The sequence below is a fragment of the Centropristis striata genome, chromosome 20 (genome assembly GCF_030273125.1).
Source record: "Centropristis striata isolate RG_2023a ecotype Rhode Island chromosome 20, C.striata_1.0, whole genome shotgun sequence".
NCBI classification, from domain to species: domain Eukaryota; kingdom Metazoa; phylum Chordata; class Actinopteri; order Perciformes; family Serranidae; genus Centropristis; species Centropristis striata.
Genome location: NC_081536.1, coordinates 8,648,722 through 8,672,393, shown reverse-complemented (window position 1 = coordinate 8,672,393; position 23,672 = coordinate 8,648,722). Strand labels below are relative to the sequence as shown.

At 41.9% G+C, this 23,672-nt stretch overlaps 1 protein-coding gene across 1 annotated transcript in view; it reads right to left on the bottom strand.

The window, feature by feature from the left end:
• Positions 1-23,672, bottom strand: part of tacc2 (transforming, acidic coiled-coil containing protein 2) — a 43,192-nt gene that overhangs the window by 1,499 nt on the left and 18,021 nt on the right. Inside the window, exons 4-17 of the mRNA XM_059358867.1 lie at positions 15,943-16,049; positions 13,884-15,297; positions 12,003-12,060; positions 11,181-11,388; positions 10,694-10,743; positions 10,437-10,546; positions 9,380-9,533; positions 8,815-8,961; positions 7,591-7,650; positions 5,022-5,165; positions 4,856-4,932; positions 1,981-2,024; positions 552-712; positions 321-427 (exon numbers count right to left, since the gene is read on the bottom strand). Of these exons, the coding sequence (XP_059214850.1) occupies positions 321-427; positions 552-712; positions 1,981-2,024; positions 4,856-4,932; positions 5,022-5,165; positions 7,591-7,650; positions 8,815-8,961; positions 9,380-9,533; positions 10,437-10,546; positions 10,694-10,743; positions 11,181-11,388; positions 12,003-12,060; positions 13,884-15,297; positions 15,943-16,049 (2,841 nt within the window). The remainder of the gene's footprint in view (positions 1-320; positions 428-551; positions 713-1,980; positions 2,025-4,855; positions 4,933-5,021; positions 5,166-7,590; positions 7,651-8,814; positions 8,962-9,379; positions 9,534-10,436; positions 10,547-10,693; positions 10,744-11,180; positions 11,389-12,002; positions 12,061-13,883; positions 15,298-15,942; positions 16,050-23,672) is intronic.

Genomic DNA, 23,672 nt, shown 5'->3' with positions numbered 1-23,672 from the left:
TTGAGAGTTGAGAGTTTTTTAGTCCATATCTTGAATAATAATCCAAACTTTAAACATAACCTAATAATTAATATAATAATATAACACTATGACTATATACTATATACTATACACATAATTTTATTTTATTTTCTTCTCAGAAATAAATGAAATGCTGAGAAATATGCCAACTGTACTTTTTCTTTTTTAAGTTGCCTTATACCCCTTAAAATTAAGAAGGACCACAGGTTAAAAAAACAGCGATCGATAGGAACCGCTGATAACAGTTTTTGTGTCGTTAGTGTGTCATGTTGATATAACCTCAAAAAAACGACACTCACTTGTCCAGTTTCTCCTCTGCATGAATCTTTAGGGCTTGATAGCGTTGTTCCTCCTTGCGGACCCTGGACAGATACTCCTGAGCGCATTTCTTCAGAACGTCTTCATTCTGAACAGAGTGAGAAACATTTTAATTACTTGCCATAAGCAAGTCAAGCTAAATTTTAGATGACTCACAAGGCCGGTCATGCTGAAAACACTCATTAGTTTTGAATAATCTGTGTGTTAGTCACCTTGCGGAAGCCCTCCAGGACTTCTTTCATCTTCTCGTAACGTCGGAAGAGGTCGGCAAGAGACTTTTCCACGGAGTTGAGGTCGGCCAAGGCCTGGTCCTTCTCCATGATCAGCTGCTGGATGGTATGGTGTGAGAGAGACTTCTCTTTCTGGTCATCCTCTGATGGACACACACAAATATACTGTAGATCAGACCATCAGTTACTGAATAGTGTTACACATACTAACACACACATAGGTACAAACAAACACTTCATTTTTTGCAATATATCAAAATGAATTTGTGGGTTAGTATGATTCAACAGCATTTTACACTACTCTATATGAGTATTTCTGCAGCATGCAAACAAAAACACTTAACAATGGGAACATCTAAGAGACCTGTAAAACCATATATATTTTGCTTTGAGTGGCTTCTTGACCCTTCGGTTAAATAAAAAGATTACACAGTATTTCACCCTCCCCCTTCAGGCTTTTCCTTTCCTTTTCTGTCACAAGATTATATGACCAGCCTGCTTAACTCCCTAAGTCTGTATGAATTACTTCACACCATCTGCAGTACAGAAGCAGAGTGCAGATGTGTGTGTATGAGGTTTGTACAATGTGGTAGATAAACTGTACACTCAAAAAATACAGTGTCTCAACATAGAGGATGAAACGCAACAAAATGGACAAACAAAAGTCACTGGATGAGATGAAGGAAGTGAGCACATCTGCTCCCCTCTCTGACGGACGGGTGGAGAGATGTGAGCTGACACACACAACTGAAGGACAATTCCGTGTTACTCACCTGGCATGCCTGTCAGGGTTATCAAATAGTAAAGGGAGCAAAGATGGGAGCAGAACAGAAAAGAAGGGACTGTGTTAAGTCAAGCTGTGAGGGCAGGACACGTGAGAGAGCCGAGTGTTAAGACACGAGCAGAGAAAGATCATTGCTTTTTGTGACGGTGCTTGAATGAATGAGAGTAAGAGATGGAATTAGACAGCAGCGAAAATTAAATCTTCAGGTGGCGAAGTAGATGTAGGTGAGAGCAGGAATAATGGAGAGTGGACCTGCAGCGAGATTTTATGAGTCCAGTGAAGCTGGACACACGTGGGCAAAAGGTGAGGGAGGGCCTCCCCCTCAAATGACATCCGGATCCATTTAATATCAATCAAACATGAAAGCAAGCACATAGCAAAGCTAGCTCGTGTCAGAGGATTAAAAAAACAACTTAACTCTCTGAAATCAGTGGTAATTAAATAGGGCAGACAAATACAGTATATTTTGCTTAGTTCGCAAAAGTGCAGCAAAAAATAGTGGCAGAGGTTGGGGAAAAAAGTAATTGGTTTGAAATAAAGGTCACGTGAAATGATAGAGGGTCCAATAACCTGGGACCAATGTTTGGTGCTGTAAAAAATGAAAACTGTATCTAACATTGAACTCACCTATCATCTGTGCAATCGTTTTCTCGTACTCAGCAACAATCCTCCTGTGGATGAGAAATTGTAGATCATCAGTATATCAGTACGACAACTGTCTCTAAATACAGGTTTTGTTTACACACCTTAACACATCTGTTTATTAAATCCTTAAATCTGCATTCTTTGAAATGTACAGCAGGGGGCAACTCCACTTGTTGCAAAAAGAAGTCTGATCATTCAGGGTCTATGAGAAAATAAGCCTACCTCGAACTTGATTCATGACCTCAGAAAACATTTTCTTAATCCGTTCAGGGTTTCAATTGGAAGTTTCAAATCTTATTTATTTAAGAATACTTTAGGGCATGGCTACCTTGTGATAAGACAAGTCACAACCACGGAACAATTTTTTAAATACTTTTAGAGTGTGTTTTCAGTTCATTAAAGTTGCCTAACAATATCTTGTTCAGCGTTTGGTTGAATTAAAAGAAACTCGTTGGCAATATATTACTAAGGCGAGCTAGCTGAAACTATTTTTAGCTGGTAACTTAGTAAGCTCCACTCAATTTTCTTCCAAATATGATCACTTGTGGTTCCAGAAAACCAAGATAGTGACAGCCAAAATGCCAACAATGGTTTGTTAGCGAGATGTTTAAATGGCAACGAATAGCTGGAACTGGGTGGATATAAGTCAGACAGCTGGCACTTCTGATTGTGCTTTTGGTGCTATCTTTTATATTGTGTTCATATGCTGGAAACATCTGTAGCTGAAAGAAAATGCTATTTTGAGATATTTTCTTAGAATTTAGGTAGACAACTCACACACATAATCTGTTATCCATCTTAAAACTTTAGATAATAGGATTATTTTGTAATGAAATGGTTTTAAGTGGCCCAAACTATTCTTAGCTTTGTATCTTTTATTTATCTGCACTGTGTGTCTAGTTTACATGCCAGTCTTGCTGCTGGACGTTCCCCCACACTCCAAGCCAAGAAGCAGCAGGGCCCAATAGGAAGCCTTGTTTTGGGAAAGCAGGTTGCCAGAGGTAAGAGGATTGATTAGCCATGCCTTCCCATTAGCCTCTTAGCCCCTCCTTATCCTGAGCCCAATCAGTCAAATTAAGTAAGCTGTGTCTTATTCACATTAACTGAGCTGTGGCCACCTGGACCCACACCCACCACCTGCTGAACAAGGTCTCAGTATCGCAAATGACTATCACCATGGATCCATATCTGTTGGGCATAGCTATATCTCCCTAAATGTAAATATGAGTGTAGCTAATCACAGTTTTGAGCCTTTGTCAGCCAGTTGGTGGTGTAAAATCAAAATGACACATAAAGCCCTACCCCGGCAACACAATTTTCCATGAATAATTTACACATGTTTCAACATAATCTATGGAGTTTGACTTTGATAATTTTTATAAATAATAGAACGTATCATGACATATTTCAGCAATTAAAAGTCGGTCCTAATTATTTAGGAGCTGTTTTATTTATGGAGCTGTGCAACTCTTTGTATTTTCCATAACGAGGTCCGGTGTTTCCAATATTTCATTAAAAAAGGCTTTCTGTTGGCAAATGAAGAGATTCTGTGGACCGCCACAGATATGCCACAGGGCTTTAATTTTGAAACACAAACAGGAAGTGTACACTTCAAAATATTTCCTTTAATATCTGACATATTCTACACATATAGACATCACATGTATGATGTCAACATGATTATCAATCATGATTTCACTGTGTATTTTGGCTGAAAACCACATGCATCAAGGTGAGAAAATAGGGAGGACCCCAAATATCTAGATGTGTCGCAACTGACAAACAGCCAATATATGCTGATGGCTCTAACCTGTTTATATGGGCCACAAAATAAAAACACACGCTCTAGTGTGTCCAACCCGTCAGGTGGACTTCTTTAACTGGCTCTCCTCTCTGCAGTTAACCATGGCTTTTTACACTTAAAGTAAGATAAACCAATTAACAGGTGATGGGCGGAGTCGGAAAACAAGACACTAAGCATGATGACACAGTACCTTTCAACAGAAACACAGGAAGGTGTTAAAACCATCCTGTAGTGTATGGGTGGGACCACACTATGATGTAAGCATAGACTGTAAAAAGAAGTGGACTCAAAAGTGAAGCCAATGCCCAAAACATTTCTAATGGCCTTTATAAGATTGTCCTAATTAGTTTATGGTCTGGCAAGTCAAAATTATTTTTCAATACAGCATGGTGGTAGTTTTGTAAATTATGGTCCCATTTAGAGTAAAATTAATTTATTTTACTATGTTTTACTGTGGAAATAAATCAAGTGAGAAGTTGGGGATTTTTCTATTGACTTTCATAGAAATTAACTTCTTATTGCAGCCAGTGGAGTTGCCCCCTAGTGGCCATTAAAAAGAATAATTTAAGGCACTTCCACATTGACTGCATTTTTCAGACCTGGAGGTTGCTGCATGTGGATCTAGGTGTGACAGTGTATTTTTAGCTCATGAAAGTTAATGGTCACAATTTGGTCACCTAAAATTGTCTCCTTCAGCAGTCTGTTGTACTCTTTAAGGAGTTGGCTGTTCATTAAAGCGCTTTACTAACCAACCTAGCTTACTAGCTCTAGCTGACGACATAGCTCCATTCTTTCATCCAAATATGGTCACTTCTGACTACAAAAAAACAAGATGGCAACAGCCAAGATGCCAAACTTGAGGCTTCAAAATGGTAGTCCACAAACCAACTGGTGAATATGTCCACTTCTTATATACAGTCTACGGTGGAGTGATGACAACCCAAAGCTACTGCTTCTTACCTTGACCTTACCTTACCTTCTTAGCACCTTGAGATTGCTTTTAACAATGAAAAGTGCTTTACAAATAAAATCTATTATTATTATTATTATTACCTCATCTCCACCACTTCCTGTCGACTCTCTTCATACTTCCTTTGCCACTCCAGCACTTCTTTCTCCTTTGACACGATCTGTGGATGGTGAACAACCCGTTAAGTGTGAGACTTGAATCAAAGTATTTCTGGTTTATAGGATGAAAAGAACATTTTTGGGAGGGCACCTCCTCTCGTGCAATTCCCAGCGAGTGATCCAGCTCTCTAGGCAGGTGGGGACTCTCCCCTTCAATGTAGCTGGTGGTGGTGGTCCTGGTATACAGTGAGTTCTTGGACACGGCACTCTCTACTGGAGATGAGATGTCTCTGTGCTGCTTCCAGGAACCAAAAGAGATTTGGGAGAGGAAAGGAAACATAACTAGTTAGAAACCAGGCTGAGCTACAGATGGGACAGCCTCACCCTCGGGCCCACACACATTCCTGAACCAAACCACAAGGCAGCATCAAACTACATCAAAATGTACCACACAGCAAAATTAATATGTAAATGAGGCAGGCTGGTGATGTTCCTGAAGACTTGGTCAGCTGCCACATGATTGGATGAAACAGTCTTCATTGCCACAGTATTAGCCAAGTGATTTGGCTGATGCTGCCCCCAGCTGAGCAGCCATGATAACCTGCTCATCGCAGTAGCTTGAATGTGATTGGGTCCAGGCAAGACACACAGGAAGGAGGGCAGCAGGTGATACAGCAAGAACTGCATCATATACAGGAGAGGGAGGATAGGGTAGCGGACTGGGCAGCATGGGAAATAGATGTTAGTCTTATGTTAAAGCATATTACAACATAGTGATCTTACCTGTTGTGGCTAGAATCATAGTGTAACCTATTACAGCATTCGCCCAAATCTTTAGCAGTTACAGACTATGCTGTGAACCAGAAAATTGGCAAAGTATTTATGCATGTGTTCATGGGACCATTGCAACCTATGACAATACTCCATGACCAACAACTTGTCACACAGAACAATAAATCAAAATGCAAAAACAATCCTTGTTCTAGTACCATTTTTGGTCCCTGAAACTCTGAGCTCTGAAAGGATTTAGCCATCCTTGGGAGAGCCGGATTATGGGAGGATTTGATGAAATGGCGGGGGCTCACAGGGTACAGGGATACTGAGATCCACTCATACGCGGAAAAGAGAGTGAAGTGTTTGGTCTGGACTGGAGCAGTAATTCCATTATTCCACTGAAGGTAAAGACCAGTCAAGTTCAGGTAACCATGGACTTCTAGCTTTTAGTCAGGTATGATTGGACTTACCCTTCGACTTAAGTGAAGTAGAAAATCAGCCCAAACTTGTACTGTGATGGTATGACTCACAGTAACTTTTACTTAAAGCTCTGTCTTACAGAGACAATCCCATCAAAATGCCTGTACCATATGCTGGAATAAAGAATAATAAAACATGTGCTATGCTGAATAAATGTTTGCCCTATACTTACTGCATGCCGCTGCCTAAGAGTGAGCTGGGGGCCCCTATTGACCCCTAGACCATTTCTCCCAGAGTCATGATAGGGATATGTCGTGAAATATTGGTGTATTTAAAAAATGAAATATTGATATTGTGTAAATAAATCAACATTTCATTGCCCCTTGCAGAAATGCTATCAGCAAAAATCACTGACTGCGGACATGAGGAAAAACTACTAAAAGACACAAAAAACCCACTATGTCAAACAAAGAAACAACCTAGAAGTAGATGTATAAAGACTACAAGAGATATACCAGATATAACTGCAGAAAACACAACTCGGACCAATTTGCTCACAGGGACAGCTATTGGAGGCTTAAATGTAGGGAGATCTTTAAAAAAAATACTGGGCTTCTAGACTTCAGGGGTCTACAGGGGTTAAGAGTTTACACTGCAGTCTGTAAGTATTTGGACGATTTTTTGGCTCTGTACTTCAGCACTGAGATCGTGCAGACTTTTCATTAGAGGGCATTTACATCCAAATTGGGTAAACAGCATAGGAATTAGCCCTAATATTTGCTGTACTGTCAAGAGCTTGAGGTACTATGTATGATATTACTTTGTAAGGATGGGTTTCCTACACTTCTTACCAATGTAGATAATAAGACTCCATTCACCTGTAACCTCATAGGGCCTCATTCACCAACGGTTCTTAAGAAGAAACGCATTATTAAAATGCACGTTTGCACCTATTTCGGATTCGTTTTTTGGTTAGAACAGAATCTACACACATTAAAGAGCAAACCTCTGCACAATTAAGTGCTGACACGTTTGTGCAAAAATAATTGGTTATTATATAGCATGGGAAATAGATGTTAGTCTTTTGTTAAAGCATATTACAACATAGTTATCTTACCTGTTCTGGCCCGAATCATAGTGTAACCTATTACAGCATTTTCCCAATTCTTTAACAGTTACAGACTATGCTGTGAACCAGAAAATTGGCAGGATTTTTCTTTACAAAGACATTATTGCAATTCTTCAATTATACAAATATATACTATAATACAATTTAAATAAGAATACTATTTTTTATAATTTGAAATATTTTTCATAGTTATTTTTATTCATTTACAAAGCAATGTGGTCGTTTAAATTAAATACACACTGCAGCAATATATATTTAAGATAAAACTTCAGAAGGTATTGGTGAATGAAGCCCATAGTTACAAACAATGAAAAATGTGTTTATGACCAAATACTTGGACTGCTCTGTAGTTGGATTAATGCGAGGACGGATTACAGGGGTATAATGTTACTCTTACTTTGAGTAAGGGTGAACCGTTGATATTCCACCTCCGAGTGCTGGGTTTCTTGAGTCGAGACTGTAAAATGTGTGGAACAACAGCATGAGACATGAAGGGAAAGGGGAACGGTAACCGCCTGCCAAGCTCCAGCTCTTTTTTTCCACTAAAAAAATCCCCTACCTGAAATTCCAAACCAAGCTAAATACTGACACCTACCTGACGTACCTGTTAGTTAGTGCTGTTAGTCTGGGAAATGGACCAAATCACAAAACAAGAATGTGACTGGGATTTGCGGTGATGATAGCAAAGCATCAATAAATACATCTGGGAGAGAGATATCCATATAACTCCTCAGCTACTGATATAAGTCTAGTCTGGGACATTCCCAGTCACATTCATGCTCATGTAAGCCTCTCATGAACAGGCAACATGCATGTTGCCCAACATGCATAAAAAAGGCAAGGGACTAAGAAGGCACAGCACTCTGTCCCTGAGGGGACAACCTCGCTGCTAGTCGGGTTGGGAGCTGGACGCATTAAGCCATGTTAGAGATTTCATATGTGGGGACTGAAGAGGACTGCGAATGTAGTGGTGCAGCCACCATGTTGATAAGGCCATGAGTTCACAATCACACTCAGAATGGTGTGTTTAGGGGGAGGGATAGGCAGGGCAGGTTGAGACACACTCATGCACGCACATGTGCATTTCACACACACCTGCTTTTCCGTAATCACTCATTCAAGGTGCATCTTTCCTCTCACACACACATCCACACACACTGGCATACAGCAGGTGCAGGACTCAGCGCAGTACCTGGGGGGTTACAGTGGAGAGGGAGGGGCACTGAGAGATGTTTTTGGCTACCTGCAGAGCCTCTATCCTCAAGGCAGCAAGCACCAGCTCCTCCTGGGCCGCACACATGGGGGGTGGGGGTGGGATTGATGGATTTCGGGGAGTAAGGGAGGTAGTTTGCGGCCCGAGGATGAAAGAGCAAAGGGAAAACATATAGAAACTTGAGTTGAGCTCACACACTTGTTGCTGTCTACATTTCACACACCATCATCACACAGTAAGCTAAAAACTGCAACTGAGGTAAGAGGAAGTGAAAATGGAAAAATTAAAAGGCAGGTGATACAATGGGAGTAACACACACACAATCATATATCAGGGTCACAAATTGGCCACCAGAGGCAAAGCCGATAAGGTTTATCAAGAGGGGTCATGTGTGGTCTGTTAACACACCTGTAGTTTTTGGGCGAATGCGGTGGGGTTGGTCTCAGCCAGGTCAGGCTCCAGGTACTGCAGGAGGTCGTCACACTCAGAGAGCCTGTCTAACAGGGGCAAGGCCAGGGCAGGAGCAGGGGCCTCCATGGGGCCCTGGCTTGGGGGCTACAGGGGCACCGGGAGGAGTAGGCAGAGGGCAGGGAGGAGGGCAGGGGTCAGCATGGCAAAGCAAAGCGCTGAGTGTTTGAGTGGCAGCATTGGGAGCTGAGTCACTGAGTTCAAGCTGGGAAGCTAGTGTGGCAGACTGGCTATGTGTTATCAGTGACAAGGCTTTAATGAGATTCACTATGACTGATGGTGCTGATGTTGGAGAGCCAAGTCACGGCCTACAATAAATCATAAGCAGTTTGGCACTTTCCCCCTTGTGACTAAACAATGACGTGGTGTAAATGTTACAAAATCAAAACCGACAGATTCCACTTTCATGATGGTGACAAGACACAACAGATGACAGTGGTTTTCTTCACAACATGTGCAATTACTGCTCAGTGAATCTGAATCTATACAAAAGCATTTGGCTCACCTGCTCATCCCTCTCTGTGCTCTGTGTTCGGCTGAGAGCCTCGCTTTCTCTCTTCCTTCCCTTGTCCCCAGCAGAGCCCTCAGGGCCAGGTCGGGAGCTCAGCACCGGCGTCTTCATACCCGCTGTTATCTGGGCCTCCATCTCCTCGAAACTCCTGCACAAAGTGAGGGAGACAGAGACATGTTATGTACTGTATATGATGGATGAGAGTGGTAATGAAAAACATTGTTGATCTGTGTGCAAAATGCAATCCAAATAATTTATCATCTAATTAAAAAAGTGTAATCTGAGACTTCCTAAAGTACACTGTGAAATACTGCAAAGAATTGAAAATGCAACATGATTTGTGTGTTTTTGTGTGTATTAACTCATGGCTAAAAGAGAAACAACATGTTGTCAAACAAATACCCCAGTATGCACAGTTGCATTTTATAATTTGTATATGTACTCTATTTGTTACTCTTTTTTCATTTTAACTTTTTTTAAGGCTCTTGTGGACAGGTGTTGTAATTGGTGTTATGTGCTTTAATTTCAATGCTGCTGTGATGTCCATTTGAAAAAAAAAAACCTGAACTAACTTAAAGTGGCTGTACATGTAATTCAGAACATATAGATTGCCTGCTAGGCTCTTAGCATGGTGGTGGCTGAGCTAATGGCTATGCTAACAGTGCTAATGCCACCACAAACAGTACTGAAAACAGCAACAGTGGAGATACAGCTAACAGTGTAGCCTGAGGGGAAACCATTATGGGTGACCATTTTGCTTCCGCAACAATGTCATGGGTAGGGAGGGTGTTATCAGCGATAACTGCAGTATAAGAGCAGTGCAGAGCAGCAGCGAGTGAGACATTCACAGGGACAGAACAGAGAAGCTTGGACTAAAACACATGCAGAGGGAGAGTGACATCACTCTCTGGTAAGAACAGCATTACTTTACTTTATCCTTAGATAGTAAGTAGTTGATTACTGCTGTATTAATTTTCTGAATGTATTGTACAACCCCTTTAACGTATTACAGAAAAGAGAGTGCAGAGTAGTGGAGAAGAGAGTGTTGTACCCTGTGCAGGGGGAGCTGGGCTCAGATCCATTTGCACACGAATTCTTGGTTAAGTTGTCAGATACTGAGTCCAAGTTTAAGTACAAAGATGGCTTCTTCACAGACAGTGGCTATAAAGACACACAAGAGAATAAAACACAAACTTTCTTAGTCTCGATTTGATTTTAAATGACATATCATATATAAAAAGTATCAGCATAAATAAGGAAAGCAACTAGCATTTGATGAATTCTTTAAAAAAAACATCAAATACTCACAGGCGAAGTGGAGCCAAGCTTCTCCATGTATTCAATTTCATAGTCTTGCACTGAGACAAAAAGCAAAAAACAACTTTTTAGATGCAGAAGAAGAAATGGAGGGACATTTCTAGCCCATGTTGAGCTCTGGACTGACGGGATCAGAAGCAGAGGCAGGGCTGTTTGTTAGTTATTTCATCTCTGACCCAGATGGGTTGAGCCACACAGCCTCTGGGAAGAGGTGGCTCTTCTGGGGGGGTCAAAGGGCAGTAGAGAACTGGGCCAGCAGTTATTTCACATCCAAAACAAAAAATCAATAACATTGCTGGATGAATGAAGAGTATAGTGGCTGGTTGTTGTACATGACAGTCTGTCCAAACATAAGCTTTTAATTTCCTCTGAGCCCCACCTGTCTGCGGTATGCTTTGATCTCTGCAAGCATTTATTTGGATGCAGGTGGCTGGAGGTACAAAGAGGAATCCGAAAGAGTCAGACAGCTGAGCCTCACCTGCAGTCTGATGAGGAAGACTGTTCTCGTTAACGAAGGATGTAAGGTCACACGGCTGAGGGAAGTCTTGCTGGTCAGAGTTCAGATCTGCATCCATGTCGTGCAAGGCTGCCCACTTGTGACTGGTGGAGGAGGCCAGCTTCTCCTCATCTGTGGCATGGTCGTCCTGTGGGTGTAGGGAGGGAGCTTCATCCGTAGGCGTAGGATCCTGCAAAACAAGGGAGGAGGCAGTGACAGAGTCAGAGGGAGGAGGGGGAAATACAGACAGTGAGGCAGTAGGGCTGGGCAATATGGACCAAAAGTCATGTCCTGATATATTTAGGCTGAATATGAATATACGATATAAATCTCAATATTTTTATCGCAAAGTGAGAACAAATGTTCAGTCAAAGTCAAAGCCAAATATGACATGTCACAAGTAGTTTTATTGAAACCGTTTATTTAAGTGAACAAATACTGTTTAACAACAGGAGTACCTTTTTATTTTTTAAATCAAAGCTCTATAAAGTGCACATTTAAATAAATAAAAAATATCTTAAATAAAAATAGCCTCTGAAATAAAATAAGTCAATCCTTTTCTGAAAAATAAATGTATTTATATGAGAAAAGAATAACATTACAAAAGAACAAACCCTTATAAGGGCAGCATTTATATATAAAGAAAAAAAATTGAACTATATTGTTATATGCGGTATGGTCTTATTCAGTATCACATTAAAAAATATATTGATGTATTTTTTATATCGATATATCGCCCAGCCCTATGAGGGTGCCAAGTGTACAGTGACATGAACATGAATGAATGGAGAATAAGGTACACACCTGTGATGGGTCAGACATTGGTGATTTCTTTGGCGACCTCTTCACTCTGAAAGTATTACTGAGAAGAAGAAAACACGTCAGTCATCAAGATTCACCTCCAGCGCCTTCAGTACACAACTCTATTAGAATCAACAGTAACATATTCTATATCTGCTGCGTATTTCAAATGTGTGTAAAGTTGCAAATTCAAAACTAGAAAAACTGGTTTGATTCATCTGCTTTTCCACAAAATGACAAAATTATTTGCATGGAGCAACATTACCATATGTGTAACACTATCACTTACTGTGACATAAGTGTGGCTGAAACTGAAAAGAACAGTGTAAGGTTTGTAAAGAGGGTGTGAATCTATAGTTAGTAACTGCACAGTGAAGAGCAGTGGTAAATGAATGTTATGTTTTGTTAGGTTTAATTTCCACACCAAATGACAAATAACACAGATCCTAGACAGGACTGTAATGAAGCAGGTTAGTTAGGAATTTGATGCAAAATAACTGAAGATTTGATTTAAATTACTGTAGATTAACTGTTAGTGAAAGGGTTTTACTTTGGTTACCCCAGCTTTCAATCTATAGATCACATAAAACATGTTTTTTAGAGGGTTTGTAAAGTAGTGGAAGTCATCCTCTAAATTTAACAATAAATATCGCTGAACATTTCTAAATCTTGTCACTAATAAACATTTTTAGGCCCAGTGTTTCATGGTTGTAATTCTTAACCAACCATTAGAAATGAATATAAAATGGACAGTAAACCCCAAAATATGTCTATAACTATAGAATTATAATCATTGTAATACAGTTTTAGCTTTTTGGACAATAGCCAACAATGAACACAAGAGGGAGCACAAGTACCTCCTTTGTTACACACTTGCAGACACGAAAGTGGCGTGTCAGTAAACACACATCGAAAGCAACAAACACATCTCCATGTGTGTCATTCAGCTGCACCTCACAGAGCACAGTTTCAAGCCTTTTACACTGCTGACCACACCCAACTGTGATGTAAGGTTGGACTTTTGTGCACTAAATGGCTTCATAAGTAGAATTTCCAGCCTTCAGCCTTTGTGTGTATGTATAGTGTGGTAAATCTTTAAAAATATGTTTAATTCTCTGTACATTTTTAACATTATTTCAGCATTTATTGAGATAATATACCAAGTTTGACTATACTAATTGTACTATAATATTTTCCAAATGGCAATTTCATAGACAGGACTGTACTGTACATAATATAGAAGTTACAAAAAAAACTGATACAGGCCAGTCCTGTTAATATTGTTGACCCAGATGCCCTGATGGCTCATTTAAAGGCACAGTTTCTGAAGACAGGCTGTGTATTTCTTCATTAATCAAATATTTTGATGTCTTCACAGTTATTATGCAGTTTTCAATTGAATATATATTACAAAGGATTAGCAAATTATCGCATCGCAAGTTTTAGACAACGTCCCAACTATTTTGGAAATGGGGTTGTAGTCAAAAAAGACTCACCTCACTTTTTTTACAACATGTGACCATAAAATGGAATTGTTTGATAGAGGACAAAATGTTTTGTGATGTTTCTGTTAATAGGAACAGGGCAGCATGCTGCTTTAAAAAGGAGCAACATGGAATTAAGGGTCAAAGGGGATGGGTGGTTGTGTTGTCCCTGTACTTACAACAGACAACATAGAGAAGACACACCACTGGACTTCCTGTGACATGAGAATACACAGACACAGGTGACAGAGAGACAGACAGAGGACACTGGCACAATAGACAAAAGAACCACGTACAAACACAGACTAACTTCGCCAACAGAGACACAGACATTCCTACACTTGAATACAGTGTTCTTTAAGTGCGTGTGGACTCTCCCATAAATAGACTGTGAACTTACGATTTGATAGGAGTTTTCTTCTTCTTGGCAGGTTTGTTCAGGTTTTGGTCCTCCAGTTCCCCAATGTTGTCATTGTCATTTTCATTTTCATAGTCATTGGATGACAGGTCAAAAGAGGCAGAGGCCTTGGGAGGGGAGTTGGCCATCTTATTGGAGGACTGGAAAGGGTCTACAGAGTCATCAAAGTTACTGGGGTCAAAAGAATAAGATGGCCTGGATAGTTTGGGGGAGTTGCCGATGCCTTTCTTCGAAGTAAATGGATTGAAGTTCGGATCATCCCACTTGTCTGGTTCAAACTTGTAAGAGACTGCAGGAACAGGGATTTCTTCCTCGTTGCCATTTTGAGTTGGTGGAGGATCGTTGTCCAGCTGCTCCACCTGCGCTGGAGGGGCCTTCTTCAGCCCCAGCTTTGGTTTCCTCAGAGGCATCTTGGCACCGGGCTTCTTGCCCACTTTCTTGGGTGGGGGAGAGGCCTGGTGACCAGCCTCACTGCCCTCCTCAGAGTAGTCAAACTCCAGCCTTACCGACTGACGCTTTGGTAGGATGGGTTGCTCTTCAGGGTTGGTGATCGGCTCTTGAGGAGGAGTTGGCGGACAGGGTTCCGCAGCAGGGACACAGGGACTCTCTGGAGGGTTGGCAATGGGGGCACACAGAGGATCTTTACGACCCAGAACAGGGGAATTGGCAATTTTACTCCCTCCAGTATTGAAAGGGTCGATGTTTTCAAAATTATCTGGATCCCATTTGTAGGAGGTACTGGGGGGGATGGGGGATTCGTCTCTGACTGTTGGACTACCAGGAAGAGGAGTCTCCTCCTGGCACAAGGGTAAGGCAGGGATAACAAGGCTCTCCTCTTGCCTGGTAAGATTGGTCTCCTCAGGCAGAGGAGGAGGAGTCTCCACACGGGTCTTCCTGGCTCTGCGGAGGGTTCCTCCTGGGCTCGGGGTTGCCGATCCTCCCTCTGCTTCCTCCTGAGGCTGAAGGGGGCTGGCAGTTCGAGGCTTTCCCCGCTTCTTGATCTCTGGGGTGCTGCTGGATGACGCTGGCCTTGGACTCTCTGGGTTGGAGTTCTGTCTAAGAAGAGGTTTCTTCTTCAGAGAGCCAGTACGGACTTTCTTGGGCCTGTGGAGTGTCCCTGGGGCACTTTCAGTACCTACGCTGAAGGATTCAGAATGTGGACGGAAGCCTCCCACTGTTGATCCGTCCAACAGACCAGCACTGTCTAGTTCTCCTCCCTGGAGGCTGAGCGAACGGGTCAGAGTATGATTTGCTGAATCTCCACCCAAAGCATCGTAGTTGTATTGGCCACTGGCTGCAATTGGTTTGTTCTCATCAAAAACAATGGATGGGGAACGGCGTGGTCCATCAGCTGAAGTCAATACAGAGTCTGGATCACAGACTGAGGTGTCTGCTACTGCAAAAGATGGGAAGACGTAACGTAAAGAGGGTTTATCTGCTAAAAAGTAATAAATTTGGATCATCATCTATTTTAATGGCACAATGACTGTGATTTTCCGGTTTGTAGACACAACATTCAAAGTTGGTCCAACATTCTTAACCTTAATGACACCACTAATATTTTGCCATATTTTCTTTCTTTTGCTGTTTTTTTGGCTGGGGGTTGAACACCCATTCTCCAAAGGCCAGAAATATCCCAAACACAGCATAATGAAAAGAAAATATAGGCAGAGTGGATCATAAGGGATGATTGAGAGGGATTCCTTTTGTATGAGTCCAAACTATTTTTGGGGGGGGAAATCCTACTCATTGTGCCTTTAACTGCATTCTGGTTAAGATGCAGATGCGAGTCTCTAAGTTGGACAGAACGTCCAAGGAGACTGAACTGATTGCTCAACCTTTCCTAGATATCCCCATAGCCCCAGTTTTGTATGCAGTGGAGATGCTTGTCTCAGCAAACAAAGCCAGAACCTGACATACTGCTTTATTCCACTAGATGGTGACACAAGACTTTCTTACACCTGCTTTTTATCACGATATAACAGAGCATCACACTGTATAAGAGCTGTGCATCCAGCATGGCATCATTTTCTCACTCTACCTTGGTCATCAAGCGTTAGTTGCTGGGTTGGGGGATCTATAGGAGAAACTGCCTTCACAGGAGTTGTGGATTCAGGGGTCTCAAAGGCTCCATCAGAGTCTGAACTCCTATAACAAAAGATGAGCATACATCAGACTGATACCAAGTGAACTGTAATGACTCCAGTGCCTGTATCAGGATTACTGATGTCCAGTGAGGGTGAGCTAAACTCTCCTTTAGACACAAGACATCATGAAGGTTACATCTATTTCCCAAGAAAGCAGTTCTGTTTTTTTTTCTTCAGTGCAATGTATGTTGACAATCATACCGATTTTTTGCTTTAATGTGAAGCAGGTCGAAAGGGCAGCATTTGCTATTTCTTGTGTATAAATGTGTATAAAAAAAGGCCCCAGGCTAGTATGTGTTTCTGGTTCCATTTCTTGTTGACTTTTATCGCTGCAAATGAAAACGCTGAATCTGCACTGAGGTGACAGATAACGACACATCTGAGACACAGGATTACCTGACCATAACACACACATGCAATACCCTTACACACAAAATCACCACAAGATCAATATCAGAGGTATGAAATAGATAGGGAGAGTCTGAGGGGAACGATGAGCTGGAAAAAGAGAAATGATGGATTTCTGCATGAAAATAAGCTGTAAAAAAATTACAATGTTATAATCCAACGCAAAAGCCATATTGATTAGTTTCCTCAGCACCAGACACACACATACACACACATAGCGTAGCTCACTAGACAACCTGACTACAAAGGTCCACGCTCCATTAATCAATGTATTATTATGTGACGGTATGTGGCCTCAGCCTCCCGTCCTGCCTCACCTCTGTCTGACCGGCCCCACGACACCACTGATCATGTTGTCATGACGTGAGCCCCATGAGAGACTCCTGAGGAGCCCCAGAGCCGGATCCGAGCCCGGGCTGTCCCCGTCTCCTGCCCCTCCCAGCAGTGTGTCCCAGCCCCAGCGAGCCCACTGCAGAGGAGACAGAGCCTGCCACGTACTCACTGCCATGGCTGCCGGCAGGCTACACCTCACCGCACCAAGATGCAGCCTGACACACAGGTAGACGTCCACCGCCTCTTCGTAGAATGATGTCTAAGACCACCAAATAACCTTTCCTCTTCTTTATCTCTATATTCTCATATGTCTTTGTTTCCAATGTATAATTAAAATCCTTTCACGTTGCTCCTCTTTGTCATCTTCAGCTACAATAGCCTGACTCCTCTCCTCCCCAGTAGGAGATGATGCCTCCCAATCTGAACGAGACTGGCTGCAGAAGCCCACCGCCTGCATACTGTATATTCTCTCTCTCTCTCTCTCTCTCTCTCTCTCTCTCCCTCTCTCAGCCTTCCTCTCTCTCCTTTCCTCCCTCCCTCTACCTCTCTGTCTCTTGCTCTTGAACCATGTTGCTGTGTCCACATGGAAGAAAAGGCAGCTCTGATGAAGCTTACTCAGTATGATGAGTTTCATATATATTTCCTATCCCTTTAACTCTATCATAGTGTCCTTTTTTGCCTAAATTACTTTATAAAAAATCACTTTTTTGGGTCATTGCATAGACACACACAGACTGTGCTTTAAAAACAAGAGTGGTTTTTACCAACTCACTGAAAAGAATGATATCTGATATTAAAAGATACTTTAAAAATGTAATGGCTAGTGCAAACCGCAAAAACACACAAGTACAAGAGCATTGATGGGAGGAGAGAGGAGGACCTCCATGTCTATACACTATATTGATCTAGCTAATCTTTAGGGATTCACCTCAAGGCATTGCTGAAGCCATTCAGCATCCTGTGGGGGTCCTTTGTCACACATGTACCGGACAATGGATCAAATTAAAGCCTGTACTATGAAAGACATGGGGGGGCTGAAACATGCAACAAAAAGCCAGAGCTGAGACATACACTAAGTGCTTATAGAGACGGCTGGATTTGAATGTATTTTGCTGTCATAATCAATAAGTCTACTATCCCTGCAGAGCAGAGATGGAGGCTCCTCTAAGCTAACAATATGGCAGAGGTAATATATCTTGTGCTCTACTGACAAATCAAAGCAAGTCATGAGGTTACACAAGCCCCAACAGGGTATACAGTTATTTGTGGTGCCTGTTTGCCACATTTTTGTAGGCCTATATTATCTGATATTTCCTCAGAATGAAAGCCTTAAAAACACCTCCATTGGCGACGATGCATAAAACAAGACTGCACATGGCAAAGAAGGGAACCAGAGCTGTAATCCCTGTGAGGGCCCAGTGAGTCCCAGCAGGATATACTGGTCTGCCTGGAGATCCATCTGGATCAGTCACTGGGAACCGGGATCACAGTGTCAGATGGTCTGACAGGCAGTGACACAGACAGGACCCACTCACAGAGCAGAATATGTCCAAAATAAGCTTTCACCAAACAAATTCTTCTGTGAAGACTTATGACAGATTTAGCTCTCTGGAGGTTTTATTTAGCATAAAATTAGATCATAAAATCTGTTTCTTTGAGGTGGATGGAAATACAATTCAAAACAATGGCACAATGAGGTAATTAGGGCTAATTTCAGTGCTCCGTTTATGTCCTTGCAGCGGACATCTTTCATGTGACTGCAAACACTGTGTTGCTATGGTAACAGGGTTGCTCCCGCCATATGTTCCACGTTGGAAGGAAACACGCTGGATGCTCACAGTCCAACGCAAGCACGCAGAACGGAGGCCTGCCCAACCAATGACGTCCAGGGAAGTGTTTTATATGATAGAGAAGGCAAAAAAGGCACATTGTAAATTTATGAGACAAGCAGCTGCATCAGCATCAGCATCATTCTGAATACAACCCGTGAATTGGTTTAACTGGAGGAAAGAAAAACAGAAAAACATGTTGTTGGTTTTTTTGTATAATCTACTCTTCTATTCCGTGCATAATGGTTAATATTGATCATCTATATTCACATTTAAACACCTAACAGACATGAAGTCATACACTAAAAGGAGGGCTGTAATAAAATAAATTAAAAAGGTGAATAAAAATCTCTCTGGGAATGTCTTTCCAGCAGCTCTTATTTCATATGGCTGCAGACAAAACATATAAAGAGCAGAAGAGGTGTGTGGGAGAGCAGTCAGGGTTTCGGGGGCGAATAGAAACAAAGAGAGCAGCAGTTAATAGCAGCCTCTCACAGGCTGAGATGACTGCCTGGAGACAGAGACTCTGCAGTGCGAGGCGGGGAGACGCTGCATCTCAGGCAGCCAGACGTGTCTCTGCTTCCAGCCAAACCAAACCAAACAGCTTTCACAGTGTTGGAGGGAGAGGCGTTGACCAGCCCAAGGGAAGAGGGGGCAACTGGGCTAAACCTGACACCACCTGTCTGTCCTATATTTACACATCCTTCCAAAAAATTGAAGATGCTGGTATTGCAAATCAAACATTTCTTTGCCAAAATTCAATGTCACAATTTATGATGAGGAGGCAACTGTGATTTGATGAAAGCTGATGGGAAAAAAAGAAGGGAAGGAAGGATGGAGACTGGCTGCTGGTCTCTAAGCAGCTGTGTGATTAGCCTCAATGGATTATCTGCCGCAGACTCCCTCCATCGTCTCTAAACCCTCTCTGTCTGGACTCCACTATCATCTATCTCTTTCCATTCCACTCCTCCTTCACCTTTAACTCCCTCGCTTTCCCTCACCTCCCGCTCCATCTCTCTACAATTCACCGTCCGTTTGTTATCTTCTCCTCATTTAGCTATCCCTTTCCTTCTCAGCTGCTTTGAAGCTTTCAATATCAGGTTGACTTTTGATCTGCTGTTAGCGTTTAGGGCATCAAAGCACCTTTTTCCTGCCTGTCAGACAGAAAGGGAAAGAACAGCAGCTCAGTCAGGCGATGCAACATTTCGGTAATATCCAGGGTGGAAACTTTCCATGGGAATTAACAGAAATGTATGGGAATTAACCCCCTAAAATGGAAATTTAGGCTGTATTTACCATGTCAACTACATATAAAAACTTTAAAACAAACCATATCGTAACCAACATTAGTTTGCCAAATAAATCTGCTAATCAAATATATACAGTGTGACATGTAAAAAATACTATTCAAGTAAATATCAGATAGTAAATAAACACACAAATAATTTAATATGGCTATAAATAAATGAGCCAATAAATAAATAAATGTAAAAAACATAAATAAGTTAGTTAATTACCATAGTTCACTAAATAGGCATTTATTTCAAAATTATATTATTCAAATGACTATTTTTATTTATTACAGGGGGAGCTTTATTCCATGATGCCAAATGTATTTCACTCTCTTCCAAAATAAATAATTGTCTAATGAATGCAGTGCATGGTTACAATTCAACTAAATGAGCATACTTTAACCAAAACATGCCATAAGATCTAATACTTCTTCTTTGTTAATATTGTATGTATGTAAGTTCACTATTAAAAAGTGTGCTTTTAAAATTGAAATTGTACATACATTTTTATGAATAAACTGTATCAGTTAAATTGATTTTATCAGATAATGTACCCAAACAAAAGACATTGTGGATATGGCATTGGGAAGTAAATATTTTACAGATTTTCATCATATCATAATAACACTCTGTTGTGCTTTGTACTTACTACACTGTATACAGTCTGTGGTCTTTCCTGAGGTAGAAATGAAGAGACCAACAGAGGGAGCTCCTGGGCTTTTATCCCCATGAAGAATGAGTGTCTGGATATAAAATATTACATCACATGCTCTGGACACCCTGTGAAACACCATGACAACCTATTTTGATTTTACAAGAGCTTCTCCTGTTTCAATAAAGATGTGATGTGGTGAGCGGGGAGCAGCTTTTAGAGGCTTTGTAATGGTAAAAGAGCACAAAGCAGCTCTTGACCCTTCGCCTTCAGGAAATTAAATGTTATAGAGAATAACTCTGCACCTTCTGCAGGTCACATAAACAGAGCAGATTTCTCTCAACTCCATCCAAACTGATGTCAACTCTCAAGTCTGGTATCCCTTTGTCCAAGAAATCCACACAAAACAAAAGAGCCACTGAGAAACAAAGAGTGTCAGACTAAGATTATCTGTAATACCTCATCTAGCCTAATCTGAGACTTTGACTCCAAGCAGATGGCACATTAAATGGGCCAGGTCTGTGAGTCAGAGCACCAGCAAGGAGGGGGTTAAATTATCTCTCCATTTTGATGATGAGATCAGATGATTGGTTCATTCAGCGGATCCCAACCCCCCTTCAGTGCAGACAAAAACAAACCATCCACTCAGTTCATATTTAATAATAAAATGAGAAGAAATAAAAAAAAAACCTTAAGCATAAACATAATTTGTTCCATTGTCTGACACTTCCAGATCAGAGCCCTGCAGTGCTTTAATGTGTGAATGCTTTATAAACTGTAAGTGCTTTTGACAGCATTACACAACTACTGGAGTGAGTAAAAGCCTCACTATTGATGGTTGAGATGGTGCGCACAGTGCTTCTGTTTTGAACACCTGTTGGAAAACAGCTACTAATTCTGCAGAAATAGTATTAATTCCTCTGAGGTCTGAATTTAGCAGAGCATTGAGAAGAAAAATGACTCTATAAATCATAAATTTCTCCCTTACAGAGTGCACACTTCACTCCATTCCCCTTCTACCTCTCTTCTGCTTCTCCCCTGATTCTTCCTCCCCTGTGCAGTAGTGTGTCTGAGATATAAATAAAACACAGCAAAGTGGAGCACTCTTGCTCCGTCTCGATGCCTCTCTAACTCTAACTCTTCCTCTCATCCTCCGAGTTATCTTCTTCCACCCCCCTACAAAGCGTGCTCAATTTCGACAGCGTCACCAGCTCCTGCTCCCAGCGCCTCCTCCGTCACACAGAACAAAACATCACCCCACCATCCTCCCAACGGTACCTACTGTACTCATTGCCTAAATCTCGTTCCCACGGGCTGCCCTGAAGCACTAGTACGTTTCATCCATACATGTTGTACTGTAGTCGAGGCACACTGATGCACATGTGTCTGTGCACGTGCTCCGATTCTCTCATCCTTATTTACATCACAAAAGCAAACAACAACAATGATGACGTGCTCTGTGGCTGCACTGAATTTGGATTGGATTGGCAGCAAAAATGCATGAAGAGATGAGGGAGGTTATGTAGAACACAATGTCTCACAGAGATGTTTGTCTGGCTTATTCACAGGTGATTGCATTCTGCAAAATAAATCATCCCCACTGGACATTTATGTTGCATGGAGGGCCATGACGAAATAAAAACCACACAGCAGATGCAGTTGGAGCTGCTCTCCACACCTTCAGCTGTTAAATAAAGTGATTTCCTTGATTTTGATCACACTGAACAGAACATTGAGCAGGGTTTCAGGTGAAGTCAAACTCACATGTGTTCTTGAGAGGGACAGTGGTTGTCTCCTTGCTCCATGGATTCGTTGGCTCCCATCCTCAGCTAGCTCTGCCCCCCCTGCCTGCTCCTGCTCTCTAGCCCCCCTACACATCTACCTGCTCTTCCCCTGCTCCAAAACTCCCTATCCTTCCTGTCCGATCCTTGCAGAGGAGGCAGTTCAGCCTGTGTCAGAGGAGGCGTGCAGCGGCTGAGTTCGCTGTGCTGCAGTGCAGAGGATGAGCGAGTCCTGCTCGCATCAGGAGCAAAGCAGTGGATGATTAAGGGCTCCTCACTTTGTGCACAGCATCCCTGAGCCTCTGGTGTTTACAGACCGGGGAATATTCCTGTTTCTCATCTGGTGGCGAAATGATGCAACACCAGGAGAAAATATAAAATCTCCAAGATCGAAATGTCAAAAAGAGAATAATCCAAAACAAACAAGATGCAATAACAATCCTGCTTTCTTGCCGTCTTGCACGAGTGTCTGAGGTGCCTCTTCTCTGTTTGGCTGCTGATATCGCTGAGCTGTGTTGCTGCTCTCACTGCCTCCTCCCCCCTCTCTCCTCCACTCTCTCCCCTGACTCCAGCCTCCTGCGCCTTTAAAAAGACAAGCAGCTTTTCCCCGTCCGCTACTGTGACTATGCAGGGGAGCCAGACAATAGCAGACCCCTAAAACCCCACCAGTGCTTTCTATTCCACTGTCTTCCCTTCTCCTTCCCACAGCAACCGTACCTCTAGACTCTTCCTTTCTCCTGCCACGACCCCCCCCTCTCTCACCAAGTGACTTGCACATCGAAAACCTCATTTTTGTGCCTCCTTTTCACACAATGGAAGCTTCCAGCACTCAGCGTAGCCAACCAGAGTGATGCCTGAGGTAAACAATAGACTCTGAGAAACTAGTATGTGTGTGTATTATTCAACTCTGACCCTATTATATCCGCTTTCATTCAAGCCACTCCACCAGCAACTCTCTACCAGCACACATTTAGAAATCAGGCATTATGAGACCAAAAAAGAGACAAAAATCCAAATTTTAAAAAACTATATTACATGTTATAAGAGAAGCAACATTCACAACCCATTTTAAGACTTAAAATCTTAATTTTAGAAGCTTAATGGAGAGGTGACATTTTTTGCTTGTGGCAGAGACATATGCTACATTTCTAAATGAATACAGTCTCACAGTTTAAATCCCGGGGCAGCAGGCTGGGTTGGTGATCTAATTTACTGGCACTCTCATCAAACCTTGAATTACATCAAAGACTGGAAGAGCAGTAATGATATTCTGTCTAGTCGTGTCTTCCCATTTCTCTTGTCTGTTAGACATCTGTGTGTGACAGACAC